Genomic DNA, 27,828 nt, shown 5'->3' on the forward strand with positions numbered 1-27,828 from the left:
AAGCTGATGTCCAGATAATAAACTAGTATAATGATAAAATAGTATAATGATAAACGTGATGACTTTAACTTTTCAATCGTCAACTTTCCTTACTTATGCAGCAATATACCTTCATCACCTGCATACGGGGTATATATCTCTCAGTTGATTCGATACGCAAGAGCATGCTCTACGCATGTACAATTTCTAAAATGGGGTGAAATATTGACAAACAAGTTGATGAAACAAGAATATCCGCTGTCTCGTTTAAAGTCATCATTTCGTAAGTTCAATGGTCGATACAATGACCTTGTCAGCAAATACAATTTATCATTGAGTCAAATGCTGACTGACGTTTTTCATACTAATTGTTAGGCCATTATTTACACACTGAATTGTCGACGGATTTTTCCGTTATTTCCCGATCATGACAAGGAGCACACGGCCGGTGTGACCGGTCGGCAGGGGATGCTCACTCCTCCATGGCACCTGATCCCACCTCTGATGTTTTGGAGGTCCGTGTTTGCTCTGCTCCTATTTCGTATTGTTTGATGGACTTTTGAGCTTGAATACTGTTCATTATCTCCATATATTTCATTAAGGTCGCCATTTAAAGCTTTTTCTCCTTTATCACCTTTGTTTCCGTTACCAGAAACCTAACTGAGAAAAATGGATGTACTAGTATTTGTTTTGCAAAATATACTGTCAATCAAATAATCTCTCACTTTTTCCATATTTTTTTTTTGTACTTCTAAATTATTCCTCGCCTTAGAAATGGTAAAAAACATAGGTTAATTTAACATTCTTAAGCGTAATGAAATTTCATCTTTTATATATGTAAGTTCTGAGGACAGATATTCCGTATTTATGTCCACGAGTATGTTATTGTATCTAACAACGAATAAAATAATCAAAGAATAAGATTTTTAGAATATTGTCTCTAAAATGAATTGAATGATGTTTGATACGCAAATATTTCTAACAAATATATGTATTAAAACGACAGTTATATTTAACTAAGTATAGCAGTTCAATCTTCATAATTTCATTATTCGTTGTTCATTTTTATACTTGTCTCCATTATATCAGAATATTTTGTCTTATGGCCAGTTCCAAAGAAAATGCCTTTTAACTCAGGAGCGCCTTCAAAACCTGAAGTCAGTCTTTTCTTGGATGTGCAGCGGAGTTCCGTGTTAGCTCCTTTCAAACAAGCTGTTTCATTATTTTTGAAAAATCTAAAAATAAAGAATACAAAATACCACCAATCGTTTATTTTTAAGATTACAGAACATACTAATAATGATAAACATCAAGTCTATGCTTAATAAGTACACTCTGTCCTATAGCTAGTAGCAGCCTAACTCCAGCATAAGAATATACTTAGAAGCTTTATCTTTTTATAAGTTTCAAAAAGATGTCAAGAGAAAGAAAATCTTCAACCTGAAACAAACTAATCATCCAAAAGTAAAATTTTAAATTTATATTTGTTAAAAAAAAATGATTTTAGAGACTGAAATTAAGTAAAAATGCAAATTCAATTAACGCTCAAGCATACACTAGAAACTTTGAGCCCCCCCCCCCCCCCCCGAAAGATTCACACTTTTGCAAAATGCTAATGAAGAAATACAAATATTTCTGGAAAAAAGGGCAATGTCTCAAGGATTTACATTTTGTCATAAACGTTCTTTGAATTTCTGCAGATATTAATCCCATTAGTAATCTTTCTCTCTTCTCAGTGTAAAATACATGTATGATCATCAAACGCCACAGAATGTTTAAATTATGAACATCTACATGGTCATAACTTAGTCGGATGAGCCTTTCAATGACTTTTGTTTAACCTTTTAATCCAATCAATAAGCGTCCATTTTTCTATATTAATACACTTCGATGTTCCAATGGAATTTATCAACAAATAAATATTTGATAGACTTTTGTAGATACTTTCACATTTATGCGATGAAGCGAACCTTTGATTCCAATTGATTTTTATCGACTGACATGTAGACTGAAAGTATACTTTTAATCTATCTATACACTGACGAAGATGAATGGCATATTTGATGTAAATCGATAACTAACTGGCGTCATCTTACCGTTGTATTGCATTAAACCCGATTCATTTTCGTCAAAATCTGCTAGAATTTCTTCAATGTCTGTGGCTGATATTTTGTCATCTAAAGAGCCCAGCAGAGCGACAAATTCCTCTTTGTTTAGTGCGCCGTCATTGTCAGAATCGAAATTCTTAAACAGTTTCTGAAGTTGAGAGTCCCTGTCCTTAGTCTCTAACCGTTTTACAATAGAAACAACTAACTCCTCAAACGTTATTTTGCCATCACCTATGTTGTAAAAAGTAAGAAGGACAAGAGATATAGTGAAATCATCAGACAAACATATGAAAATTACAATAGACATTGAGCATGATAAAGTACGTAAACTCGTGCTGATTTTAATGAATTACTTCTCAAATTACATCCTTCCGTGTTTTCTGAACTTTGATGCATTCGGAATTTGCATTCTTTTGTAAAATATTAAAAGTTTCAGATAAAAATGAAGTATATTTGCCTTACCATTCACATCATATTCTTTGACCAGACTTTCTGCCTCTTCCCTGGTTGTGGTAGTTTGACTGATCTGATTGATTCTTGTTAATGCTCGTTCAAAGTCGTCCGCCACTATGTACCCTTTCTTTGTTTTGTCGAAAAAACTAAAGGCTTCTCTGTACACTGTTAAAATGAAGAGGAAACTTTTGTTTGATTCTATCAAAAATTAAATGTCTCAGTGCACTGGTTCTTATTGTCAAAGACATCTATATCAAATTCATGTTTGAATATAAAGTTTGACTGTTCGCTTAACTATGGGTGCCTCAATTGCTTATTCTGGTAAAAATCTAGTTTTACCACTACCCATGTAAATGTTAAAAGCTGATTACATGTACATGAAAATGACTTTACACTTTCAAGATTTGGTCAATAAACTTGGAGGTATTCTTTATCAACGAACTGTTGAACAAGTTGAATCTGTTCAATCATTACCCCTTACTTAGTAGCAGAGATTCTTTTTACCTAATGAAGAATGACATCTGTGTCATACATGTATATAACACATCTTCAATGCAGAACTACATATATAAAACCAAACTGTTAAATAGATCAAGACTCGACGTAATGAAACATCTTAAGCTCAAGTCAAAATATGCCGTACTAAAATGTTGTAGAAGTCAAGCAGTCCAAAACTGAAATATGTTTCAATATTGCTTCACAAAAGTTTTGTTACCTGTAAATTTAGAGATTAATTCAATAACTAATAAATCTTTTATAGTCGATTGAAAATTTGACTGAAATCTAAGTCTGTTTTATGATCCTGGGGCAATCACTCTAACTCTCTCTGCCTGCACTGTTTTATGATCCTAGGGCAATCGCTCTAACCCTCTCTGCCTGCACTGTTTTATGATCCTGGGGCAATCACTCTAAGTCTCTCTGCCTGCACTGTTTTATGATCCTAGGGCAATCACTCTAACTCTCTCTGCCTGCACTGTTTTATGATCCTGGGGCAATAACTCTAACCGTCTCTGCCTGCACTGTTTTATGATCCTGGGGCAATAACTCTAACCCTCTCTGCCTTTAGGCACAAAGAAGCAACCGCATCTCAAAGTTTTACAAAGTCTCGATTGAAACAAAAGATGCATTTTTTAAAGATTAACGCACATTGTTAAATAAATTGACTCATTTCACTATTCTACTTATTGTAATAAATTGACTCATTTCACTATTCTACTTATTGTAATAAATTGACGCATTTCACTGTTCTACTTATTGTAATAAATTGACGCATTTCACTGTTCTACTTATTGTAATAAATTGACGCATTTCACTGTTCTACTTATTGTAATAAATTGACGCATTTCACTATTCTACTTATTGTAATGAGAAAATTTCGTCCTCAGTCTTACTAGACAAATTTGAAACTGAATTGATCTACACAACAAACTTCATTATGAAGAATGAGTTTTGCTTGAGGCTGGTTTAAGCAAGGTAAATATTAATTTTATTGCATTTGGGCGAAAGTTTCCCAGGATGCAATAAATGAATTAAAAGTGAATTAATTTACATACTGTCGACTTCTGAGGGACTCAAAGACTGCATCACTTTCTTGTAACGCACGTATTTATTGGATGCCTGAAAGTAAACCAAACACTTCCTAAAATCCCTTCACGACTCAGTAAATTTGTTTAAAGCTTTAAGGTAATAAAAATAATTGCATGAAAAAACATTACAGATCATTCAATTATTGTTCATGTCTGCTGATAATTCATATAACTATATCCATATTATTAAAATACAAACCATTTCTCTCCCTCTACAGTCCCACGGAATGTGTCAGTCTTAAAGATGGAGAGCTTGACAAATATTTATACATTACTATTTTCCGGGAATTAACACTAAACATAAACCAACCATGTCAGCTTCAATCAATAACCTTAAAATTTATTGCCGACTCAAAAAGCGATTCAGAAACTTGAAATGCAAGCTGTCAAAGCAAGTGATACTCAGGAGAATAGAGATTATCAATTAATCATCGACTCTTGTGTAACAATACAACCTAAAGACAAAACATTTCGATGTTTGAGGTCACACTGTGCCTCTGTATCAAGTTTTAATGAGAACAGCTGCTTCCACTGTCCTTCTACAGTTTACTTGAATTAGTTCCATGGAAAATAATAAATGTAAATTTTGTCACGCATGTTTTGTTGCATGCATAAAATAAGTATTAACTGCTTTTCAATTTTTTTTTCCAGAAAGCAAATATGCATAATATATAAGGCATTGATTCTGCGGCAACCAATAGCCTGGAGTGGTGGTGATGACAGTTTCAAACCTTGTAAGAATATAAATTGCTGTATAAATAAGTAGAGACCGAATATTAATCCTAATTTCTTCGCAAATCACACATATTTAACAAAAATTGTATCAAGTTCACTTAATATGTAGACAAAATATATAGCATGGAATGTTCGTGTTAAATGAAATCGTTTTATAAAGGCATATTCTTCTTTTCGCAACTGAAGTGACAATTTTAAGTTCTGCATAACATTGTTAAGAGGGATTTTATTTGCTGCTGATTAAAAATATATCTGGCTTTTATGAAGATATTCTTTCAGCACAATGTGTGTAAGTTGTTTTTATTTGAGTTTTTATTTGAGGTCAGTTTCATTAATGCAAAAAAAGATTTATTAATTAGAAAAATATGCCAAGCATCCACAAAATAATGTTTTTTTACGTTTGTTCCACAAGCAAATGAAAATGAGCCATTTGTGTCATGGCTGTAGGAACCGGGGGGGGGGGGGCATGGGGGGGGGGCGTGCCCCCCAATAATTTTGCCGATATATAGATTACTATAGTAAACATAAATACTATCTGCTTGTGCCCCCTCAATAAAAACGTCTGATGACCTTTTTTTTTTTTTTTTTTTGCTTGTCAGGAAATTTTTGTTAGTGTCCCCTAAACTGTCAATTGAAAGTGTATGGCTGTGCCCCCCCCCCCCCAAACTGAATTTGCTTCCTACGTGCCTGTGTGTAACGTCACAGAGAATGAATATTCGTTACATTAAATGATTAAACAAGACAAATATAGACAGGGTCTATGTATCTCTAGTTTTTAAACATAATATTCTTATGTGCCTTCTTTTGTTAGTTTTTTTTTGTGGAAAAAAACGAATGTTTCTTCAGCGAAAATCTTTAATCAACCTTTCTAACCTCTTAATCAATGACTATGTCAATAACAATTTACAGAAAGTAGCCAATTTGTGCAATAGATGGGAACTGTTTAATGAATATACTAGCACGCTTGTGTGTAAATAATGAATGTCTGATTGCTTTGTCATAAAACAAAAGGTTTAAAACTCTGCCTTGCCGACTCATACCGGAGCTTCCAATACTTGGTTTGTTCTTTGTTGGTTTTTCCTTCTAAAGATAACAAAGTAAATGCTTTATATAAATAGCAAAGAATAAAAACAAGTTTTGACATTAAAGTTTAAAATGGAGTGCCAGATTTAGTGTCTTTAATCAAGATCCCACTGAAAATGGTAAGTAGATTTTTTTATAACCTGTAGGAAAAGTAGGTGTTCTATATCTTATATAGCATTAATTATACTGAATTTGGAACTTAAACCCTATCCCTATAAACGTTACGAATTTATTTATATGGACACCATTCCTTTGCTTTATTGAGGACATTACTTATCGAGTTATAGTTTTGGATTTCTAAGTTAGTTTTTTTAAATTCCATATATTCTTTTCTGAAAGGTGAACAACTGACTTTGTAAAATAAATAAGTAAAGGACAAAAGCATGAGATGAAAAGGTTTACAATATAGCCAAATGTAAAGTTATTATGATCCGTTGATGCACTACGTGATGGTAACGTTATTTTTACGTTCCAGTATTTTACAAATGTTTAAAGCAAATAAATATTGTATTTCACTTTATAGACTCAAATTTTGTGTCTTGTACGTGTATATAGGTTTACTCTTAGTAAATAAAACACGTGTTCTTGTGTGTATTTACCTTTGTTTTCATGTGTTTTATATTACAGGTAGAAGGAGTCAAACCAGAGACGCTGGCAAGTATGTAAACCTTGCTCACCAAGCTAATAGACAACATTTAGGATTATTTCATTACCTACACCTCAAAGCAGTAATATTTGAAGTGTCGTGCTTTTGTGTTTCAGTGTTTAAAAATGCATTCAGCCTATTCGACAGGGACGGGGAGGGTATCGTGTTGACGAGGGAGCTAGGCCCCATAATGCGATCTATGGGATACAGTCCGACGGAAGAAGAGTTAGCAGACATGATTAACGAGGTGGACTCTGAAGGTAACCCCCCCCCCCCCCGACAACTACATTACTGAATTAAGTTATTTGAATAACCAATGTAAAAAGATATAAAGGTATATTAATTAACTGTTTAATTAGTAAATTATTACCATTCAAAACCTGATGATTTGTTCCTTGTCTATTTTTTGTGTGTGTACAAGGAGATAACCGACACTAGAGCACGTGTTAATTCGCAGAATTATACATCGGTTATAATCTTCATACACACAAATAATAAACACTTATTTCTTATATATTTAAATTATCACCTCACAATTATTTTAAACGTACTTCTGGATCAAATTTGAAGCAATATTTTATTCTTAACAATGACATGTAATAGGATTTGCAACTGACAAATCCATTGAAGAATACCCTCTCCAAACAAAATTCAGTACCGAGTGCTAGAATTGAGTGAGTTGAACATGTAATACTCTTACATGTATGTTCATTAGCTCTGCAATTATGAAGGTATGATTTCAAATTTTACACATCCCATTAGAGAGAGAGAGAGAGCCGGAGCGTAACAGCACGCTTTTGCATATGTTTTAAGTATATCATAATTTAAATTTGTCTTTTTGTCTGTTTTAGGAGAGGGGATCATTGACTATGAAACATTCCAATTGTTAATGTCTAAGTATGTGAAAACCATGGACACTGTAGACGAATTAATGGAAGCATTTTTAGTTTATGATCGGGACAGGAAAGGTTATGTGTCACCTGATGACCTCAGACAGGTACTACAACAAGTGGGGGATAAACTTAGTACAGAGGAAATGGAAGAAATAATAAAGTCGGCAGAACATACAGAAGGTCAAATACACTATGAAGGTAAGAATAGAACGTTATCTGAAGAGGCGTCATATGCAGGTTCCGGGGCCACAAAAACTTAGACGAGCTCACTTTTGATGTCAGCTCACTTTTACAAAAGGGATATGTAGTGGAAAAAGTGAGACAGAGATCATAAATTAGCTTGTCTAAGTTTTTTGGCCCCGAAGCCGGGTATCGTTTGTAGATCAAGCTGAATTTTATCTGATTTTTGAACTTTTAAAATTTCAATTCAATTATTAATACCTAAAATTTCAAAACGGTTTTGAATATAACGTATTAAAATTAATGATATCACAGAATAAAATAAATATTATAAGAAAAAAATCTATTACAGGTCTATTGAATATGTCTAGAAATATATACGCATGTACTTACCCCCTTCCTTTGTAAATATAATCAAAATGAAACTCTTCGTCAAAAATCTATTATCAAAATTTTTTAAGAGTAGAATTACTTCGCCGATGTCTCAAGCGTGAATTCAGCTTATGTCAGTAGAATACTCAGATCATTTTTATGATTTAGAATCGTATTTTTTCAGATATGTTCGATCAAATTTGCAACATTTCAATTAAAGTAATGAAACACGAATCACACTAACACATCCGACAAAAGTTGTTTCCCTAACAGACTAATTGTTTTTTCATGATTAATTGGTCCCTGCTTGTAACTAAGTTATTGATCTCTGCTCAGATTTCAAAGAAAAATGTTTAGCCTGAATTTTAAGAGATTAAAGGAATTTCTAGAAAATTCTCAATAATCTCAAATGCGTTTTCAGTACTGAAAAAGATACCCAAATACTATAGTACTATCAAACTGGATTGCTATTAGGCTTTTGTTAACTTCTGTGTTAGTTTTTTTGGTATATGTAATTTCACTAATTTGTTAGAAGTTTTATCTCAAAATATTAGTATGTACATCTTGAAGTATTCAAAGCTTATTATTTATTCTGTTTAACATGTGCGTCAAATTAAAAAATGAATTTACTTTTGTTCTACAACTAGATTCACAATACTTACATTAAAGAGGTCACATGTTCATATTCATATTTATTTTTACAGAAGACCTCTGTTTTTGCATTAAAATGGGTATTTAACAGACGTATAGTTTCTTAAAAAGGAAAAAAAAAATAATTTGTCCATCCTCTTCATTACTAATACATATAAATCTAAATGTAACTATAAATGCAAAACCCTTTCTTACCTGACAAAATATTAAAATCAGTCAATTCGGTGCTAGTCGTGTAGCCGCCACATCACGAATTGTGTTTCTAATTATGTTCCAAAAAACTTATTGTATATTGAGCTGCCCTCTAAAAACTGTTTAAATTTGTTTGATTTACATCCAAAAGACAACAAAACACAATAGTGACAATCGACCACACTTCAGCGATAAAACAATTCCGATTGAAGTTATATAAGGTATGAACACTTATTTTCAATCGATTACATTTATATTCAGAATAGGTAAATACACCGGGAATTTTATTCAAAAAGGCTCTTATTGTTTTTTTTTTTTTTTTTTTTTTTTTTTTTTTTTTTTTTTGTTATTTTCCCTTATATCGATAAGCGACTTTTAATGGTGAGATTGATTTTTGAAGAATTTTTTAATTCCTTTTTATTGGGAAGCTATAAATACTCTGATGTGGCTCATGCATGATTTTATTTGGGATTCCAAAAAAGCATAAATATTCTGAATCTGCTTTGTCATTCACGATGAAAGCCTGAGTAAAAGGCTTCCATTATTTGGTATTGGATGCAGTTGTTTACAAGCAATGTACAGCATGCTTTCCATTAACTTGTCGATAAAATATTTCTTACCGGAAAGAGAGCGAAATAATAAAAATCTGACTCTCATGTAAGTAAGATTTAATTTGAATACGCCATGTATAGAATATTTTCGATTTTATTTTGATATTGTATAATACGAACAAATGTACATTTAAACAAGAGGCCCATGGGCCACATCGCTCACCTGAGCAAATTGGCTAGGGAAAAAAAGAAGCAAAAATGAGTTTAGTATTGAAAAGTTAACGGGGGGGGGGGGGGGGTTGAATTTTAAACTACCTGATGATGCTTTCATATCAATATAACAAATGGTATTGCTGTTCTTGAGCAGAAGATTTTTTCCCATATATTCATTTGTAAAAATTTGATCCCCCATTGTGGCCCCACCCTGGGGTCCCTCATTTGAACAAATTTCATTCTACACTACCCAAGGATGCCTTCATATCAATTTTACTAATCATGGCTTTTCTGTTCTTGAGAAAAAGATTTTTTCCTATATATTCCTCTGTAAACTTTGATCACCCATTGTGGCCCCATCCTACCCCCGGGGGTCATGATTTGAAGAAACTTGAATCTACAATACCAGAAGATACTTCCATATAAATATGACCAATCATGGCTTTGCTGTTCTTGAGAAGAAGATTTTTTAAGATATTTTCCTATATATTTCTATGTAAAAATTTGATCCCCCTTTGTGGCCCCACCCTACCCCCGGGGGTCATGATTTGAACAAACTTGAATCTACACTACCTGAGGATGCTTCCATATAAATATGACCAATCATGGCTTTGCTGTTCTTAAGAAGAAGATTTTTAAAGACATTCTCCTATATATTTCTATGTAAAACTTTGATCCCCCATTGTGGCCCCACCCTACCCCCAGGGGTCATGATTTGAAGAAACTTTAATCTACACTACCTGAGGATGCTTCCATATAAATATGACCAATCATGGCTTTGCTGTTCTTAAGAAGAAGATTTTTAAAGACATTTTCCTATAAATTTCTATGTAAAACTTTGATCCCCCATTGTGGCCCCACCCTACCCCCGGGGGTCATGATTTGAACAAAATTGAATCTACACTACCTGAGGATGTTTTTACATAAGTTTCATCTTTCCTGGCCCAGTGGTTCTTGAGAAGAAGATTTTTAAATGATGCCATTATTTTTTCACTAATTCCTAATTATCTCCCCTTGCAAGAGGGTGTGGCCCTTCATTTGAACAAACTTGAATCCACTTTACCCAAGGATACTTTGTGGCAAGTTTGGTTGAATTTGGTCCAGTGGTTCTTGAGAAGAAGTCGAAAATGTGAAAAGTTTACAGACGGACAGACAGACAGACGGACGACGGACAAAATGTGATCAGAAAAGCTCACTTGAGCCTTTGGCTCAGGTGAGCTAAAAATCAGAAATGAATTGTGTCAAAATAGATTCATTTCTTAACACTTTCAAATGTAAGGGAAAACAGAGAGAAAAAAACCTTGCTCATTTAAATGAAGATGTGGTCGAGTAAAAAGGTTTTTCTTTCTGGTCTTTTTACAGATTTCATCAATTTGATGGCTCACACCTGACGTTTTGTGAATTGGTATTTGAGAATTGGTTTAACTCGAGAAAGACGGTACAGGAATATGATCAAGTTAAAAGCAGGACTTGATTGTTTTGACAAGGAGCTGACGACGAACTTCCTATTATATTTGTTACAATTATTGAAAGCAAGCATTTTGAAATTTTGATAAAAATTGAATACTTTTTTGTTTTTATGTTGTTGTCTTTCATACAAATGTATTTATGAACAGAATTTGTCTTTTAGAATAAGCTTAAAATGAACATACTCAGATTATTTAAAGAACTCAATGACACTCGAAAGATACCATTATCACCTGCATATTGGGCTCATATCTCTCAGTTGATTGGATACACAAGAGCATGCTCCATGAACGAACAATTTCTAAAACGAGGCAAGTTATTGACAAACAGATAGATGAAACAAGGATATCAACAGACTCATTTAAAGTCATCATGGTCGATACAATGACCTTGTCGGCAAAAATTTTCTTAATCGTCTGTTCCGACAAAAATATAGTTCCTGCTAGGTTTTAAACCCATTTATGTTTAAAATCCTAACTTCTCTCAATATATGGGGTATTTATGCAAAGATACTTTGAATATTTTACTTAGAAACATGACAAGAATCCTTCTTTAAGAGAAACACACAGGATATTGAATTTATTTTATCCTGACAAGAACTGAAACTTGGAAATCTTATAGCGTATCTTATCTCTGTCAGTTTACCTGATTGTCTGTTGACAACAATTTGTCCTATTTTTAATAAGACAGTTCAAGCATACGTCATGTCGGAAACTTACAAAAACTTTAAAGAAAACGGCAAAAAGATCATAGCAGTGTGCAGAAACTACAGGTATTTCATTCGGTATTCTACGCGTTGTCGTTCATGTATAAACTTTGTAAGTTGTGAATTTGATAACAAGATGGTGTTTCCCTACTGTAAAATAAGTATAAATCACGATGTTTTTTTTTTAGCTCTACTGGTCAGAGACCAGAAGAGCTGATGCGATAGTAAGGTGTCCGTCGTCCGTCCGTCTTTCTGTCTGTAAACAATTTTTCAAAACGTACACCTCCTACAGTTTTGGTCTGATATCAATATAACTTGGCACATAAGTAGAATACACTAAGATACATAATTCTGTGTATCGGTTTCTGATTTCAATGAACGGTGTTGCCATGGTTACTAAAAATAGAGATTTCTGGGAAATACGTTCAAAACGCTACTCCTCCTAGAGTTTTGGTCTGATTTCAGTATAACTTGGCACACAAGTAGACTATACTAAGATACATAATTCTGCATGTCGGGTTTTGATTTCAATGAACGGTGTTGCCATGGTTACTAATAATAGAGATTTCTTGGAAATAATTTCAAAACGCTACTCCTCCTAGAGTTTTGGTCTGATTTCAGTAAAACTTGGCATACAAGTAGACTACACTACTTTATAAGATACATTATTCTGCATGTCGGGTTTTGATTTCAATGAACGGTGTTGCCATGGTTACTAATAATAGAGATTTCTTGGAAATAATTTCAAAATGCTACTTCTCCTACAGTTTTGGTCTGATTTCAGTATAACTTTGCACACAAGTAGACTACACTAAGATACATAATTCTCTATACCAGTTTGGATTTCGATGAACAGTGTTGCCATGGTTACTAAAAATAGAAATTTTCTTGAAATACTTTCACATCTCTACCCCTCTTACACTTTTTGTCTGATTTCAGTATAACTTGGCATATAGGTAGACTACACTGAGATACATAATTGTCTTTATTGTTTTTTGATTTGTTGAATGAGGTTGCCATGGTTACTTAACTCGAAATTTCTGTAAAATTGTTTTAAAAGGCTACTCCTCCTACAGTTTTAATCTGATTGCAATAAATTTTGCCACAAAAAGAGACTAAACCAAGGATCATAATTCTATTTTTGCTGTTGCAAAGTTTCAAGTCCAAGTGCCACTTTTATCTCCCTTTATAAGTACAACCAGCAGAGCTACAGTCTCGTCAGAGACTTCTGGTTTTGGTATTTCTATTGAATTTTGTCTTAATTTGAAATAGATAAAAAAAAAGTTATTAATGGCGCTTTTTGCAATGCCTTCATTTTGATTATACCAGTATTTGTAAATCCAATAAGTTCCTAATTACGTGAATACGTATTCTTTATCTTTGAAGTTTCTTATATTTCAGAGGATTGACAGCGGCACAGGGAATACCCAACCCAGAAAAACCAGTCCTTTTTATGAAACCAACGAGTGCCTACATATCCCAGGGTCAGAATATCAAGGTATTTAGTGTCATTCGAATGAAAGATGATAGAACCAGTTCCTGCCTTAGGCCAAACAAAAAAATATGTGTGGTTCGGGTTACACTTCCAAAAAAATTAGGGTAGGTAGGTAGGGAATTTTTTATTTTTTTTTTTTTTTTAACAAAATGATTTTCTTAATTTTTTCTAATTAATACCTATCACTGCTTTGCAAATGGCATTTAGATGAGGTGTCATAATATACTAGTCAATATTGGTAGGGGACACCTACATGCTAGCTTGCTTTGGATTTAACACTATTAAACACTTGCACTATGTTTTGCAAGGAGGCCGTCATTGCTGAACCTAAAACTTAAATTGGAGCCATTGATGGAAATCGGGGAAAATTCCGGAAAAAATATGGAAATTGCCAAAAAAAAAGTTTAGGGTCGGGAGTGTAAAATAGGGAAGGTCGGGTAACCGGAACCACACATATTTTTTTATTTGGCCTTAGTGTCTGGGAAATTTCGATATTATAAACCTTGTGTTATAATATAGAAACATACACCTATGACGTGCTTTCCTCCTTTATTCAGTAGATATCAATCACACATGTATTTTTTATTTTGTATTCTCGTAATTTCAAAGCGGTGTAATGTTGTGGTTATTCGGCAAAAATAGCCGAAAGCGAGAAGAGGGTAAAAAAATTAAACTAAATCATCAAATTTAGATAAAACGTAATAAAAAAGAATCTCTTAGTGTTTTGGTTGGACATTTGATAGATGATGATCAATTTTGAATCTCTCCACAATGCTCTCTCTCTCTCTCTCTCTTCACACACACAAATTAACTTACCTTGTATGTTTTCCACGTGTTAAATTCGTCTTTAATTTTTAATTTCCGTACAACAGCCTTCATTCTGAAAATTATTGAAACATATTGTGTTCCTGTTTAAACAGTGCACATGTCAGACGTTATCTTTATTTGCATTTGTCAAGAATAAGGCTGCAACGATGGATTAAGTCAATATATAGTCTCAAACCTCAATATCTTCAAACAATTGGTCAGCCGCTGATGAGGAAGCAATTAGGAATGTGATGTTCTTTTAACGTTTTTATTGACAGGCGGCATTTTTATTGCCATAATCTTTACAAATACACGTTGATATGAAAAATCTGAGTACTAGATCTATTCAGAAATAAAGTATTCAGAGTTTTAACTTACCACCACTTTCCTTTTTTTCCAGATTCCTATAAGATGTAAATTGTTATATCATGAAGTGGAATTGGGAGTTGTCATCAGTAAGAAGTGTACAAAGATCTCACCATCTGATGCTGATAATTACATCGGCGGCTTCCTACTGGCCCTTGACATGACTGCCAAAGATTTCCATAACGAAGCCAAAGAAAAATCCAGACCATGGTTTCTTTGTAAAGGATTTGACACTTCCTGTCCCGTTAGTGAATTCATTGAGAAGGACCGGATTCCAGATTACAGTGATGTTGGCTTGTGGCTGAAGGTTGATGATGTAATGAAGCAAGACAGTCGTACCTCGGATATGATTTTTTCTATCCCGGAAATAATATCTTACGTCAGTACGTACTTCACGCTGGAGTCTGGTGACGTCATATTAACAGGTACCCCGGCGGGATCTGGACCTGTCTATGGGAGTCAATCAATAGAATGTGGGCTTGCTGATATCGTTTCTATGAAATTTTCCGTTGTCGATACAAATTGAATTGGAAATAAACAATAATTATTAAAGAAACGATTTTGATAATCTTTTTATTTTTTGACTGACGATGATAGCTGAGTAATGTTTTGTAATCATCTGTTTAACGTATATTACAATGAAGGGAAAATATACTGAAAAACATTAAAACTCATCTTCATAGAATTGTTCACATCAAAATATGTCCATTTTATTTGCCCGTGAAATTGTCTTTTTTATATCAATAGATGTTCTTTTAATAAATTATCGTAATTTCGTGTGATAGTTTTCCTCTAGTAATGAGCAAAGAAACGTTGCATCAATCTCTCTCTCTCTCTCCCTCACACACACATGCGGCAATAACACACACACACACACATGAGTGCGCGCGTATGCTTATTTCAAATTATTACCAAACTTCGGAGCTCAGTATCTTTCAAGCTCTTAATTGGAATAAAAATAATATAGTTAGTTGTGACACTAACAAAGTGAATAAAAATCTTTGTATACCAATTGATGCATATCTTCTAAAATGAAAACTCATAACAACCAGTTATTCTAACACCTATCAAACTACATAAATGCGAAATTGAAAATATTTTTAAACCCTGATTTCAATTGACATGGTGTACACGAGGTTTTCAAAGTTGCTTATTTTTCTATGGCTTCGAGTCAAGATTATTGTCATGTCAAATGTAATCCTAAGATTAATTATGGCAGTGTATTCCAAAATTTCCGTCATTATATTACCGCGACACTTTTTCCCATTCACACTAAAATGAATTAATGTCAAAAGTACAACACTTTCCCGTATTTAAGAGTTCATTTAATTCTTCTCATAGATTATCCAATTTTACCTGCTTTATTAAAAATTACTCTGGCCTTACATAGAGAGGAAATCTATATCAGAAAATCAATAAGTAGACATCCACGTAAATATAGACGTGAAAGACTCGTGAGAATGGAAGAAAATAAGAGATCTTTATGTCAACAAATAGATGAGGAATCTACCGTATAGGACCCGTGTATTTTAAGGGAACTTGAACTGAGACGATCTGTTATAATAATATGAAATATATTTCAGTAAGTGTTATTACCTTAATAAGCACGTGACAAGTGTCTGCAAAAATAGGTATCTCCGATCTACATAATGTATTTCTGTAAACACCTCGAGTAAAAGGTCCCGGAATCTAGAGAAGAGAGTCATATTTATAATGGTAAGCTTAATTTTATTTACCTATCTTTTATTCATTTTTCATTTTGCTTTTACAAATTCTGCCCAGAAAGGGTTTTTTTTTGGAAATTTTAATTCATTTTTGTTCTACATTATTGGTAAGTAAGCTCTAATTTACTATATGTGCCAAATGCACCTTAAACTGAATCTGAGTGCAAGTTTTCGCATATGGATGAAAGATAACTGCATTTTGACTAAAAGATTAATTATCCTTTGTTTTGAAATTTTTGAGAAGCACACATATGCATTGCCTTGCCATAAGTGTTGTAAGTAGATTTTATTGTTAAGGTCGTTTCTGATTATTAATCTTTAACAACTCTATAAAAACTGCCTTACTGGTCTCCTTGAAAGTTAGTGTACTGGGCCACTTTAAACAATTTTGAACGCAACCTCCTTTACACTTCTTGATATCGATAAAGTTTTATACGCGCATTTTTCAAAGTATGCATCCTTCTGGCAGTGAGGGTACACTAAAGATTTTAAAAATTAAGAAAGAGAGATAATTAGAAAATATTAAATACTAGTTAGTCTCTTTTATTAAAAAAAATGGATGGCGATCATGAAATCTCTGCATAGAATGATGCTTGGTATACAATAGTCTATCTGATCAATACCTAGGGCTCACGGCGGGTGTCGTGACCGAGATCGACAATGGATGCTTGCTCCTCTACTCACCTGATCCCACCTTTGGAATTTCATGTGGTCCGTGTTTCATGCCCTATTCGAAGATTTGTATTGTTTGTAGGTTTTTTTTTTTTTTAAATCGATTAATGTTCGTCATCTTCATCTATTTTATATATAGTGTACTTGTTTACGTAGTTTATATTGTGCATTATTGTACAAGAGATTTTTTTCTATTTCATATAAGAGAAGATGATGCAAAAGTTAAAAAATATATATCTGAAATCAGGAATTTAGCTCACGGAAACTGTTACACATTTTTTTTGCAAATGTTTAAAAGACTAAGTGTCTTAACTTTCAGTATTTATTTGTTATTTGAAGGCTAGCGAGCTATCAGAAGAGCAGATTAAGGGTAAGTAAAAAAGTCAATAATGTCTACAATTCTTAAAGCACTTTTATAAATGAAAACCAAACCGGAATTGCAATAAGCGCATTTCCATTAAAACGTTCATTGTTTGCTCAATAGCACAGGAAGGGAAAGCATAATTAGATAAAAAAAAAATCTTTGAATATTGAGTTTAGTTCCAGTCAATTACAGTGGTATTTTTATAACGATAATTTATTTTTTAAAGAATTTCGAGTGGCTTTCAGTCTCTTCGACAAGGACAATGACGGCAGTATTAATACAAAAGAGCTTGGAATAGTAATGAGGTCACTGGGTCAGAATCCGTCAGTCACAGAGCTCAGAGCAATGGTGGATGAAGTAGATCTGGACGGTATTTGTTAATATTCAATCACCTTACTGTCAAATTTGTTTTTGGTGTGTGGATACGGTGAGGATGGCAGATATAGTCAGTGACCGTGTTAAAAAATTACACATGAATTTAATTGTAAATCACAAATTGAAATGGCAAGTGAATAAACTACGTACAAAGCAACTTATCAAAAATTAAAAAAAATTATATTTTTATGGTAAGCGCATAGTCAACTTAGAAAAAAAAAGAAAAAGAAAAAAACCCATTGTCATCAGTTTTAATTTTTTTTCAACATAAAGGGCCTAAAACCCTTTACAACTAGTAATGTAAAAATAATAATTCTAGAATTTTCAAACATGAAATATGGAGATAACGAACAGCATTCAAGCTCAAAGTCCATTAAAACAATACAAATCGGGAGTAGATCAAAAGCAGACCTCCAAAAACATCGGAGGTGGGATCAGGTGCCATGGAGGAGTGAGCATCCCCTGCCGACCGGTCACATCCGCCGTTTGCTCCTTGTCATGATCGGGAAATAACGGAAAAATCAATTCAGTGTGTAAATAATGGTGTAACAATTAGCATGAAAACGTCAGACTTAATTATAGATTGTATTTGCTGACAAGATCATTGTATCGACCATAGAACTTACGAAATGCTGACATTAAACGAGACTGTTGATATTCTTCTTTCATCAATTTGTTTGTCAATAACTTACCACTTTTTAGAAATTTTTCAAACATAGAGCATGCTCTTGCGTGTCGAATCAACTGACAGAAAAACACCTCATATGCAGGTGATAAGGTAAATTGATGCAAAAGTAAAGGGAGTTGACGATTGAAAAGTGAAAGTCATCACGTTTATCATAGTTGACGATTGAAAAGTTAAAGTCATCACGTTTATCATAAAGCTTTGTTCTTAGATTACCATCAACGTCTTTTCTAGTAAAATATCCAAATATGAAAGAGATGAGGCAGACTCTATGGTATCTTTTATTTCAAGCTCATTGGGATATATCGTGTCAACATATGAATGGAAATAACTATTGTTAATTCATAACACGTCGTCGATATATCTAAATGTCGAGTTAAAGGCCACAACAAGAGATTTCTTTTTCTCATGTATAAGATTTTGAATAAACTCTGCATTATTTGAATACAAAAATAGGTACATGTATATTAATAACGGGGCGCAATTGGTATCCATGGAAATTCCAACAGATTGTTGGAAGACCTAGGGCCCGTTTTACAAAAGAACTTACGACTAAGACCAAAAACTTAAGTTGATTGTAAAATTTTGCAAAATTAATTATTATTTTTAAAATTGCTAGCGTATAAATATCTTATTCAATTTATTTTAAACATATTAAAACCATTTTTAAATTAATGTAAAAGAGAAAGTAATGAGCAGAATTAAATTCTGGTCTTAGTCGTAAGTTCTTTTGTAAAGCGGACCCCCGGTCTCCAAAAACCACATAGATATCGTCAATCAGAAATTCAAGCATCTTTTAGTATCAACTTCAGAGTACTTGTATATACAATCAGAATGTTTAACAAGCATGAAAATATTGCACTTTTATTGTAAAAATAAAATTGTAACACCCCTCTTCCCCTGGTCAATTTTTCAAGCAAAAAGAGTAAATATATACAGGTTCCGATGAATTTCCAATTAAAAGAAAAATTGTAAAATTTTACTTGATATTTACATGAACAATAGTTTTTAGGTTTGTAACATCTGCAGTCTTCAAAATTAAGTAAGATATATTATGTATAAACCATTACTTTTTTGCACAGGCCCTTAGATCGCTTTAAAAAAATTAAGGTGTTTAAAAAAGTATCTTTTTTATACACCCCGATTTTTTAAAGTCTGATTTAAGCGATCCAAAGGCCTGTGCTTTTTTGAATCAGTTTTTGACACAGATACTTTCATTTATGTTCATCTGTTTCGATATTTTTCTCTCAAATAAATCTCACTTTGAATAGACTGGCATTGGACCTAAATATTTCAGTACACTTTATTTGATTTCAATTGTCTTTTGAAGGTAACGGAGTGATAGATTTTGAAGAATTTCTCGAAATGATCGTCAAGGAAATGAAGAAAACTGACACCGAGGAAGAAATGAGAGAGGCCTTTAGTATTTTTGACCGCAGTGGAAACGGTTACATCAACGCACAGGAGTTAAAGTATGGGATGTTCTACATGGGGGAGAGACTGACGGATGAGGAAGTAGACGAAATGATGAAGGAAGCTGACAGGGACGGAGATGGTAGAATAACGTTTGAAGGTAGGCTGAAACACTACTGAAAGGGCAGGTCTGGAAGTCAGGAAATTTACGCGTATTCTTGTTTTTTTTCCAGATTTATATTCAAGATTAAGTTAAAGATATTATAGCTAATATATTTTACCGTAAAACAAATGTAGATCTAAGAAACGCCATCTGTATACATGTAGACAATTGTTTTTTTCTTCTTCAGATTTTAAAGTTCTTATGAAGTCGAAGAGATGACCGCTACAAAGGAAAGATGTTTGTTTTATTGCAATATTTCATTTTTTACGGAGTTACCTATAATGCGGATATAATAACTTGTATTGTTTCCTTGTTCTTGATTTTTTTTTTTACAACTTCATAGTTTATAGTATTTTAAAGTGATTATCATGAACTTTATACTATCTGATGTGCACATGTTTTAAATACGCAGAAGAATAATTAAAGTTTTGTGATCTTCATAACTGGACTTACATGTATTAATGCGTTTTATTTTTCTTTTCTAGATCGGTCATTTTTAAATTTCCCTGCAATAAATTGAATTTTAGTACATTGAATCGTATTGAAAGATTTGTCACTAAATTATTTGGATGGTTTTGAACATAATTAAGCAAAAAAAAAAAAAAAAAAAAAAGGGGGGGTATAATATGTACTCTTGACACTTATAATATTTTGCAAGAACCCAAGAACCCACAAAAAGCCAATACAAGCACCAAGCCAGAATTAACTAGTATATCTATTGTTTTAGATGCTTGTCTGTTCCACTAGAAGTAAAAAGGTCATGAATTAGAGGCTTTTTATCAAAGATGAAATCATCTAATAAAAGCAGGGATTGCCAGTTGAATTGTTGTATCAAAACAACAGAATAACAAAAGTACTGATTACTATTTTATTTGGCTGAATGGGCCACGGCCGCTTAAATGAGGGAGCCGAGGCATCAATATACTGCCTTGTAATGGCATCCCTAGAAATGTGAACCCTGGGCACAGATGTCCACTGACTAGTCCATACTTGAAAATGCTTGTTGAAATGTTGAAAAAGAGTTCAATGATCCTACTGGTAAGCCCAATATCTGCCACGAGACTGTGCTGCTGCACAGTCTGCGCCACCAAATGGCATGTGGCAAAAGTTGCAAATTATGATTTTATGAACATAATATGAAAATCAATAATAGTGATGAAAACATTGTTCTAGAATAAAATAATTTCACATTTTGGGGACAATTGTATGTCATATGAAACTAATTTATATCCTCATAGACATGAATATATTGAGTATATCTTGCAAACATTGCTAGAATGCTGAATCAGGTGCATTGAAAAGTCAAATGATCGATGTATTCTTAAGCAACGGGCAAAAGGCAAAAGCAGAAGTAAATTTGTAATTCTTGTAGGCAAAAGCACTGCCTTAGCATAAGCAAATGCAAAAGTCTATATGGCAAAATTATTGCCTTAGCAATAAGCAACAGTTCCTTTTGAGGGCAAAACATTGCCCTAAATATGTCAATAAAGTCAAAAAGCATTGCCTTAGCAACAGCAACAATCAATCTTCAATGAGGGCAAAATCACTGCCCTAAATATGTCAAAAAAGGCAAAAAGCATTGCCTTGGCAATAAGCAACAATCAATTTTCAATGAGGGCAAAAAGCATTGCCCTAAATAAAATGACATTGTGTGATGACAAATATGGAAGCGAAAACATCGCCAACACAATGTAAAAATAATGGACTAGTCACAATACAACAAATACAATGCAGCCATATTAATTATATGGCTGAAACTATGACCCCATAACTAGTCAAAGCGCAGCCATGGCCCAAGGTATCCCTGTGCTGATGAAGCAATTAAAATCTGTGTTTGCAAGAGAAGCCTGTAAAAATGGCTAAAAGCTTGACAGGTTTTTTTCGTAATCCAAGTCGAGATATTTAACATCATGTCACTGAAAATGTATGTAAATCAACCTACATATCAGGGTACGAGATAAGTATTTATAATCTGTGTTTCTATTTTACCTATATCAAACGCATCACTTCATAAAGCAATAAAAAACACAGTAAGACATACACAACAGAATAATCACCTGACCATAAGGTGAGATGTCTTGCTCACTCGCAACCACTTGCTAATGAAAAATGAGTGAATTTGTAGCAATTTTTCTGACTATTAAAAAAATCTAAGCTACCAAAACAACTATAGCAAAAAAATACAAACCAACCTAAATTTTTGTAAATGGCAAGCTGGACATGTCATAAAGCGATTTATATACATGTAGGTCCAGCAATACACGTGTATATAAACATTACAAAACATCGATAGGTGGGGGACAAGTGAGCTATATTGATCCTTCCCATTCCATGTTCAAGGAATGCCTTAAAAAGATTGATTACTGGGTTATAATTATTGTTTCATTTTTGAGAAACCTCTCATGAATTTTCTAAAATTATGTATTCTAGACAGTTAAAACTGCTTAAGAATGAATCCTGCCATAGAAAACCATTGTGCCAAGGAGATGAGTTGTACAAACCTGAATGAGACAGTTTTCCCCCTACACTCTATGCTTATCTCTACTCACATCTTGCAACAAAAAAACCTACCAGAATTGATAAAATATTGAAGTTAGACATTTTTCCTTGCAGATGACTCATGCAATCTTCCTTTATACTATAGCCTACAAAAAAAAGGTCTCCAAAAATTGATGGATTGTCTTTCAGAATATTGGCTCAATTATATTGACTAATAACATTAACATGCCAATGGAGGCAAATCCTTTTTTTTTAAACTAAGAAACTTTAACAGATCAACATAGTTCTTTTTAATCATTGAATAATTCATATTGCCTGTACATGTAAATATAAATAACCAAATCATTATATATTTATTTCTATTTATTTATTTATAATGATTAACGGAGACTTGTGTCTAGACGGCTTGCAGCGCCTCTTAATACCAACTTTTTATGTGATGAAATATTCAACTTTTTTTTTTTAATTATTTGCATGCCAAAAGTCTCCTAAAACTATACCTAGACAAATTGAGTTTATAATTTTGCCTGTCACTGAGATATATATTTCGAGCTTTTTTACATTTTTTTTTTATTATAACAATTTTGATTAATTATCTTTTAGAAAAATAAGACATCTCATATTATAATTTACTAAGACATTTGTGTACTTAGACATGAATATGATCTAGGAACATTTCTTATTTGCTAAAAAAAAAAATTCTATATCTATGTTTAATATCACTAGAGACTAAAAAGTCATATTTGATTTTATAATGAAAATGGAATTAATTATTAAAAATGGAACATAATTAAGCAAAAAAAAAAGAAAAAGAAAAAAAAAAAAAAAAGGGGGGTATAATATGTACTCTTGACACTTATAATATTTTGCAAGAACCCACAAAAAGCCAATAGAAGCACCAAGCCAGAATTAACTAGTATATCTATTGTTTTAGATGCTTGTCTGTTCCACTAGAAGTAAAAAGGTCATGAATTAGAGGCTTTTTAATTCCATTTGCCAAACACGTTGATACAACTAATGAAAGATTCTATCATATTGGAGGGGGTATCTCATATCACGTGCTTAAATATTGGAGGCAACACTCTTTTCTCGTGCATCTCTCTAAATTAAACCTTATCTCTGCATATAAAAGTAAATGACTGAACTATTCGAGTCCTGTCTTTTCCTTCTAGTCTTTGAGTATAACTATCTTACCTTTTGTAGATAGAAATAATTCGCTTGACTAAGTCAAGTCACTTTGTTTTCTTTCAGATATCCTTTTACTAGGGTTTACAGCGTAATACCCTCGCCTCTTCTGCTATAATAACAAGGCAGAAATTAGTAACTAAGTTGTAGGTAAGAGATTATATTGAACTGGACACACAGTGTTTTTATGAAGCTTATACAAAATAAGAAAAGACATGTCGGTGATGAGTCTATAGAACTTTCTGAAAATTGAAGTTGACTGGGTTTTTGTTTTATTGAAATGTGTTACGAAGATAACAGGTTGTTCATAGTAACAAGGTGAATTTATTGAAACCTATGATTGGTAAAATTTCTATGCGCTTTGTCATTTGAGATAGTAATAAACTCTCTCTCTCTTACACGTATGGGTAAGTATGCTTCATAATGAGGTTCAAGGTTTGCATAGTGTGCTGTATAAGGGGAGGGGGGGGGGGGGGTAACTGGCTGTGTCAATAATATCTATATTCAGGGTGGGTTAAAAATCAGTGAATTCAAGAAACATTGAATTACTTTAGTTATAAAGCTCTTGATATCTTCAGTGACAGAAGCTGCGATAAAAACTCTACTACCACTGCTCTATAAATTAGATATTACTTTTGCATCTGATAGTAAAAAGTTCTGCTACTTCATCAATTGCATTACTTTCTTCGCCATCATCACCATCACCGATACCACCGACCCTACTACTACTACTACTTGAACTAAAGTCCCCTCTCTCACTACTTTATCTACCACTATTACTATAACTAGTTATAGATAGTTGTTACTAGTATTATACTAGTTATTTACTATAACACCTTCACACATGTCACTATTATACATCCGCTACTACATGTACTTTCATCACTGTTGCCTATCACTGATACTGCGTACTACTATATACATTGTATGCAGCTGTATGTACTATTTTATCTGTAGTAAAGCGCGATATATATGCATAACCTTGCTTTATTTTTACAAGAGGATATTAAGAATAATAGATATCAGCTTTATGTTAAAGAAATGATATTTAAATTTGAAATTTCTATTCAAACATGTTTGAATTATACGAAATATATTAAATTACAGACATAAACTAAGGTAAAATTAATTTGTTAATTTAAATAAAGTGTATTCTGAAGCGGTTAATTGAAGTGTTATGGACGGTATATTTTACCAGTGAAATTAAACAAATAAATAATGAACAAAGCGCTGACTGGCATACGAAACACAATGACAAGCAGGTGCTTATGACTTCTTTTGTGTATTCTGAATCACCGAACTGGATCATTCGTCATAATTTCTCATCTCCGTTCTTCCTGAAATTAGAATACCTCCTTTGCACGTTTTCTTTCCATATTTAGTCTTTACTTTAAATCAATGAATTTCAAAATCTTCAGATTCTCTTTAATTTTTAATTGAACTTCCACTGATGTAAACTCCCAAAGAATTGTAAAATGCATAATTCATACTGAGCAATTGTTTTGGTTACAATGTTCAAACTCATTATCTTGTTAGCTCTGATACCCTGCCGATCTTACCTTTGTTTACACCTCTTTTTAAATTTTGTATTTTATCACAGCGGATCTTTTGTTCCTTTAGATGTGTAGACAGGCTTTACATTGTCAATACACCGATGTTTGAAGATTTTATTATCTACCAGTATCGTTAAAAAGTTGACAATATATATGATAATGATCTTATTGGTTCGTGAAGTAGTACAGTCCAAATATACACTGAGAAGATATTGTTTACCTTCACGGAAAACATTTCTCATCCAGGTAAACTTGCTACTTATGTCATGGCACTTCTCGAGTTTTGAAACGATTGATAATAATAAGCTTGAATTTAAATATCTGAATATTTTTAGGAAATATATAATTATAGTATATGCACATTTGTACATCGATATTTCCAAAATGATCTATAAGATAATCTCGTTACCTAGAAAAATATCATTTTAAAGGCAAAAAATTCTATAAAGTGAATTAAGTATACATGAAAAACTAATTGCATTTCAAAAATTCAAGTGTGTAAATAAGAAAAATGTATTTTACTTTGGAATATAAATGGATACAGAATTTCAAACCATAAAGCCACGGGTTTTTTTTAAATTCAAATCGCTAATTCATTTGAATAAAAAGAACTTAATAAAGTGTTTTTACTAAAGATCACCTTCATGAATGGAATGCTTAAATGGAAGAAAACGCTTTATCTCCTGTTTCCATTATAGAACAATTATTTCTGGCTCAGTACATGTGTTATGGGTTGATTTAAACATTCTTTCATGAGAAAGCCAAAATTAACTTTTTATAAACACCGTTTTCACAGGAGCAAGAATTAAATTGGGATTTTATTAAATTAAGTAAGTATCAAGTTGTTATGATCATCAAACCTAATGCAGTTTATGATAGATGAAGCAACAATGTTTAAATCATTAATTGCATCTTGTTCATGTTAATTCTTTTCAGGTAATGTTTCAATTGGTATAATGCATTTGAGCAAAAACTGAGCAAATATTAAACCAATGCATAATGTATCTTATTTTTTTTTTTAAATAACAGATTAACAGTAGTAATGCAAGGATTTTGACACTTTAAATGGAGGATTTAAGAGAAGAACAAATTGAAGGTATGAAATGCTTAAAATTACACGCACCAAACTACTGCATATTTCTATGTTTCTCTGTTAAGATTTGATTATTTTTTTTTATGATCTTCACGTCTAAAAAGATTAATTTTTATACGGAAGACCAAAGGTAACAAATCTGGCGGCAGTCAGAAAATGAATAGGAAGCCATCGAATATTTTTCCAGAATGCCACCAAATAGCAAAGTTTTTCCCCCTCGAACCTTTCAGATTCCATAGTTTTACCTTTCTTCCTTACTATATACTCTATATTACTGAATTTTCTTTATCCTTTTTTTTTCCACATGAAGAGTTCAGAGCTGTGTTTGATTTATTTGATGGATCTCAGAATGAGGTTATTAGTATAAAAAACTTGGAGCACGTTTTGAAGACAATTGGAAAGCAACCGTCTTCCAGGGAACTCAAAGATATGATTCGAGTGGTGGATCCTACAGGTACGTTAAGGGGGAAACCCAACGCCTTAAATACATCATTACCAAAATATTTTTTTTAATTGCATGTTACATTTATTTCATTTCCACCAAAGGTAAAGGCGAGATCTCATTTGAGGACTTTATTAAGGTCATGTCCAAACAGATTAGAAACAGCGATAAAGAAGCAGAGCTGATGGAAGCTTTCAGAGCTTTTGATACAAATAGGAGTGGCTACATCAGTGCTGGTGAACTCAGAACTGTCATGACAAATATGGGAGAAAAAATGACAGAAGAACAAATTGATGGAATGATCAGCGAGATTGACAGTAATAGAGATGGCAAAATTAACTTTGACGGTGAGTGATAAATGTTCTTATTTGAAGTACTTAAGTATGTACAGTAGTATATTGCCTTTATGGCCCATCTTTATTTTGTTGAGATCGACCACTAATCATTGTCTTCACTTCACTCATCTAGTCTGTAATATCATTCCAACCAATATTCAAAGAATCAAAACAGAAAAAAGAAAATCTACATTTTCATCTATATTTCTTTAGATAAAATCGCTGTCTTGATATTTTTAAATTCTTATGATAGAAAATAATATATCATACTTAATAAACCAAAAGGTACACCTCGCTGCCATCTTGATGCATTCTAGGACAGACACATCAACCCGCATTTTCGCAATAATTCCCTGTCTGTGCATACACTCTACTGTCAGCCATTCATCTTAACAATAATTCTCTGTCTGTGTATACACTCTACTGTCAGCCATTCGTCTTAACAATAATTCTCTGTGTATACACTCTACTGTCAGCCATTCGTCTTAACAATAATTCCCTGTCTGTGTATACACTCTACTGTCAGCCATTCGTCTTAACAATAATTCCCTGTCTGTGTATACACTCTACTGTCAGCCATTCATCTTAACAATAATTCTCTGTCTGTGTATACACTCTACTGTCAGCCATTCGTCTTAACAATAATTCCCTGTCTGTGTATACACTCTACTGTCAGCCATTCGTTTTAACAATAATTCCCTGTCTGTGTATACACTCTACTGTCAGCCATTCATCTTAACAATAATTCTCTGTCTGTGTATACACTCTACTGTCAGCCATTCGTCTTAACAATAATTCTCTGTCTGTGTATACACTCTACTGTCAGCCATTCGTCTTAACAA

The 27,828-nt window shown here is 32.9% G+C and overlaps 3 protein-coding genes across 3 annotated transcripts; 2 read left to right on the forward strand and 1 right to left on the reverse strand.

Annotated features, from left to right (window-relative positions):
• Window positions 1-969: 969 nt before the first annotated feature.
• On the reverse strand, window positions 970-9,197 carry LOC133181650 (troponin C-like). Its single transcript, XM_061316204.1, has 5 exons — window positions 8,882-9,197; window positions 4,094-4,157; window positions 2,550-2,705; window positions 2,076-2,318; window positions 970-1,214 (listed from the first exon to the last, which is right to left on the reverse strand). Exons 2-5 carry the CDS (start codon window positions 4,122-4,124, stop codon window positions 1,183-1,185), a joined length of 462 nt encoding a protein of 153 aa, XP_061172188.1. The 5' UTR covers window positions 4,125-4,157; window positions 8,882-9,197; the 3' UTR covers window positions 970-1,182.
• LOC133181492 (uncharacterized) lies at window positions 5,746-27,006 on the forward strand. The gene is made up of 10 exons (XM_061315983.1): window positions 5,746-6,063; window positions 6,572-6,602; window positions 6,707-6,850; window positions 7,442-7,681; window positions 16,449-16,465; window positions 17,219-17,249; window positions 17,470-17,613; window positions 19,634-19,876; window positions 26,520-26,663; window positions 26,756-27,006. The coding sequence occupies exons 1-10, from the start codon at window positions 6,061-6,063 to the stop codon at window positions 27,004-27,006; spliced, it is 1,248 nt and encodes a 415-aa protein (XP_061171967.1). The 5' UTR covers window positions 5,746-6,060.
• Window positions 11,814-15,009, forward strand: LOC133181658 (acylpyruvase FAHD1, mitochondrial-like). The gene is made up of 3 exons (XM_061316214.1): window positions 11,814-11,881; window positions 13,217-13,313; window positions 14,518-15,009. Exons 1-3 carry the CDS (start codon window positions 11,814-11,816, stop codon window positions 15,007-15,009), a joined length of 657 nt encoding a protein of 218 aa, XP_061172198.1.
• Window positions 27,007-27,828: the final 822 nt, after the last annotated feature.

Source organism: Saccostrea echinata, unplaced genomic scaffold (assembly GCF_033153115.1).
Source record: "Saccostrea echinata isolate AGI-Se365-2 ecotype Australia unplaced genomic scaffold, CSIRO_AGI_Sech_v1 ptg000009l, whole genome shotgun sequence".
NCBI classification, from domain to species: Eukaryota; Metazoa; Mollusca; class Bivalvia; order Ostreida; family Ostreidae; genus Saccostrea; species Saccostrea echinata.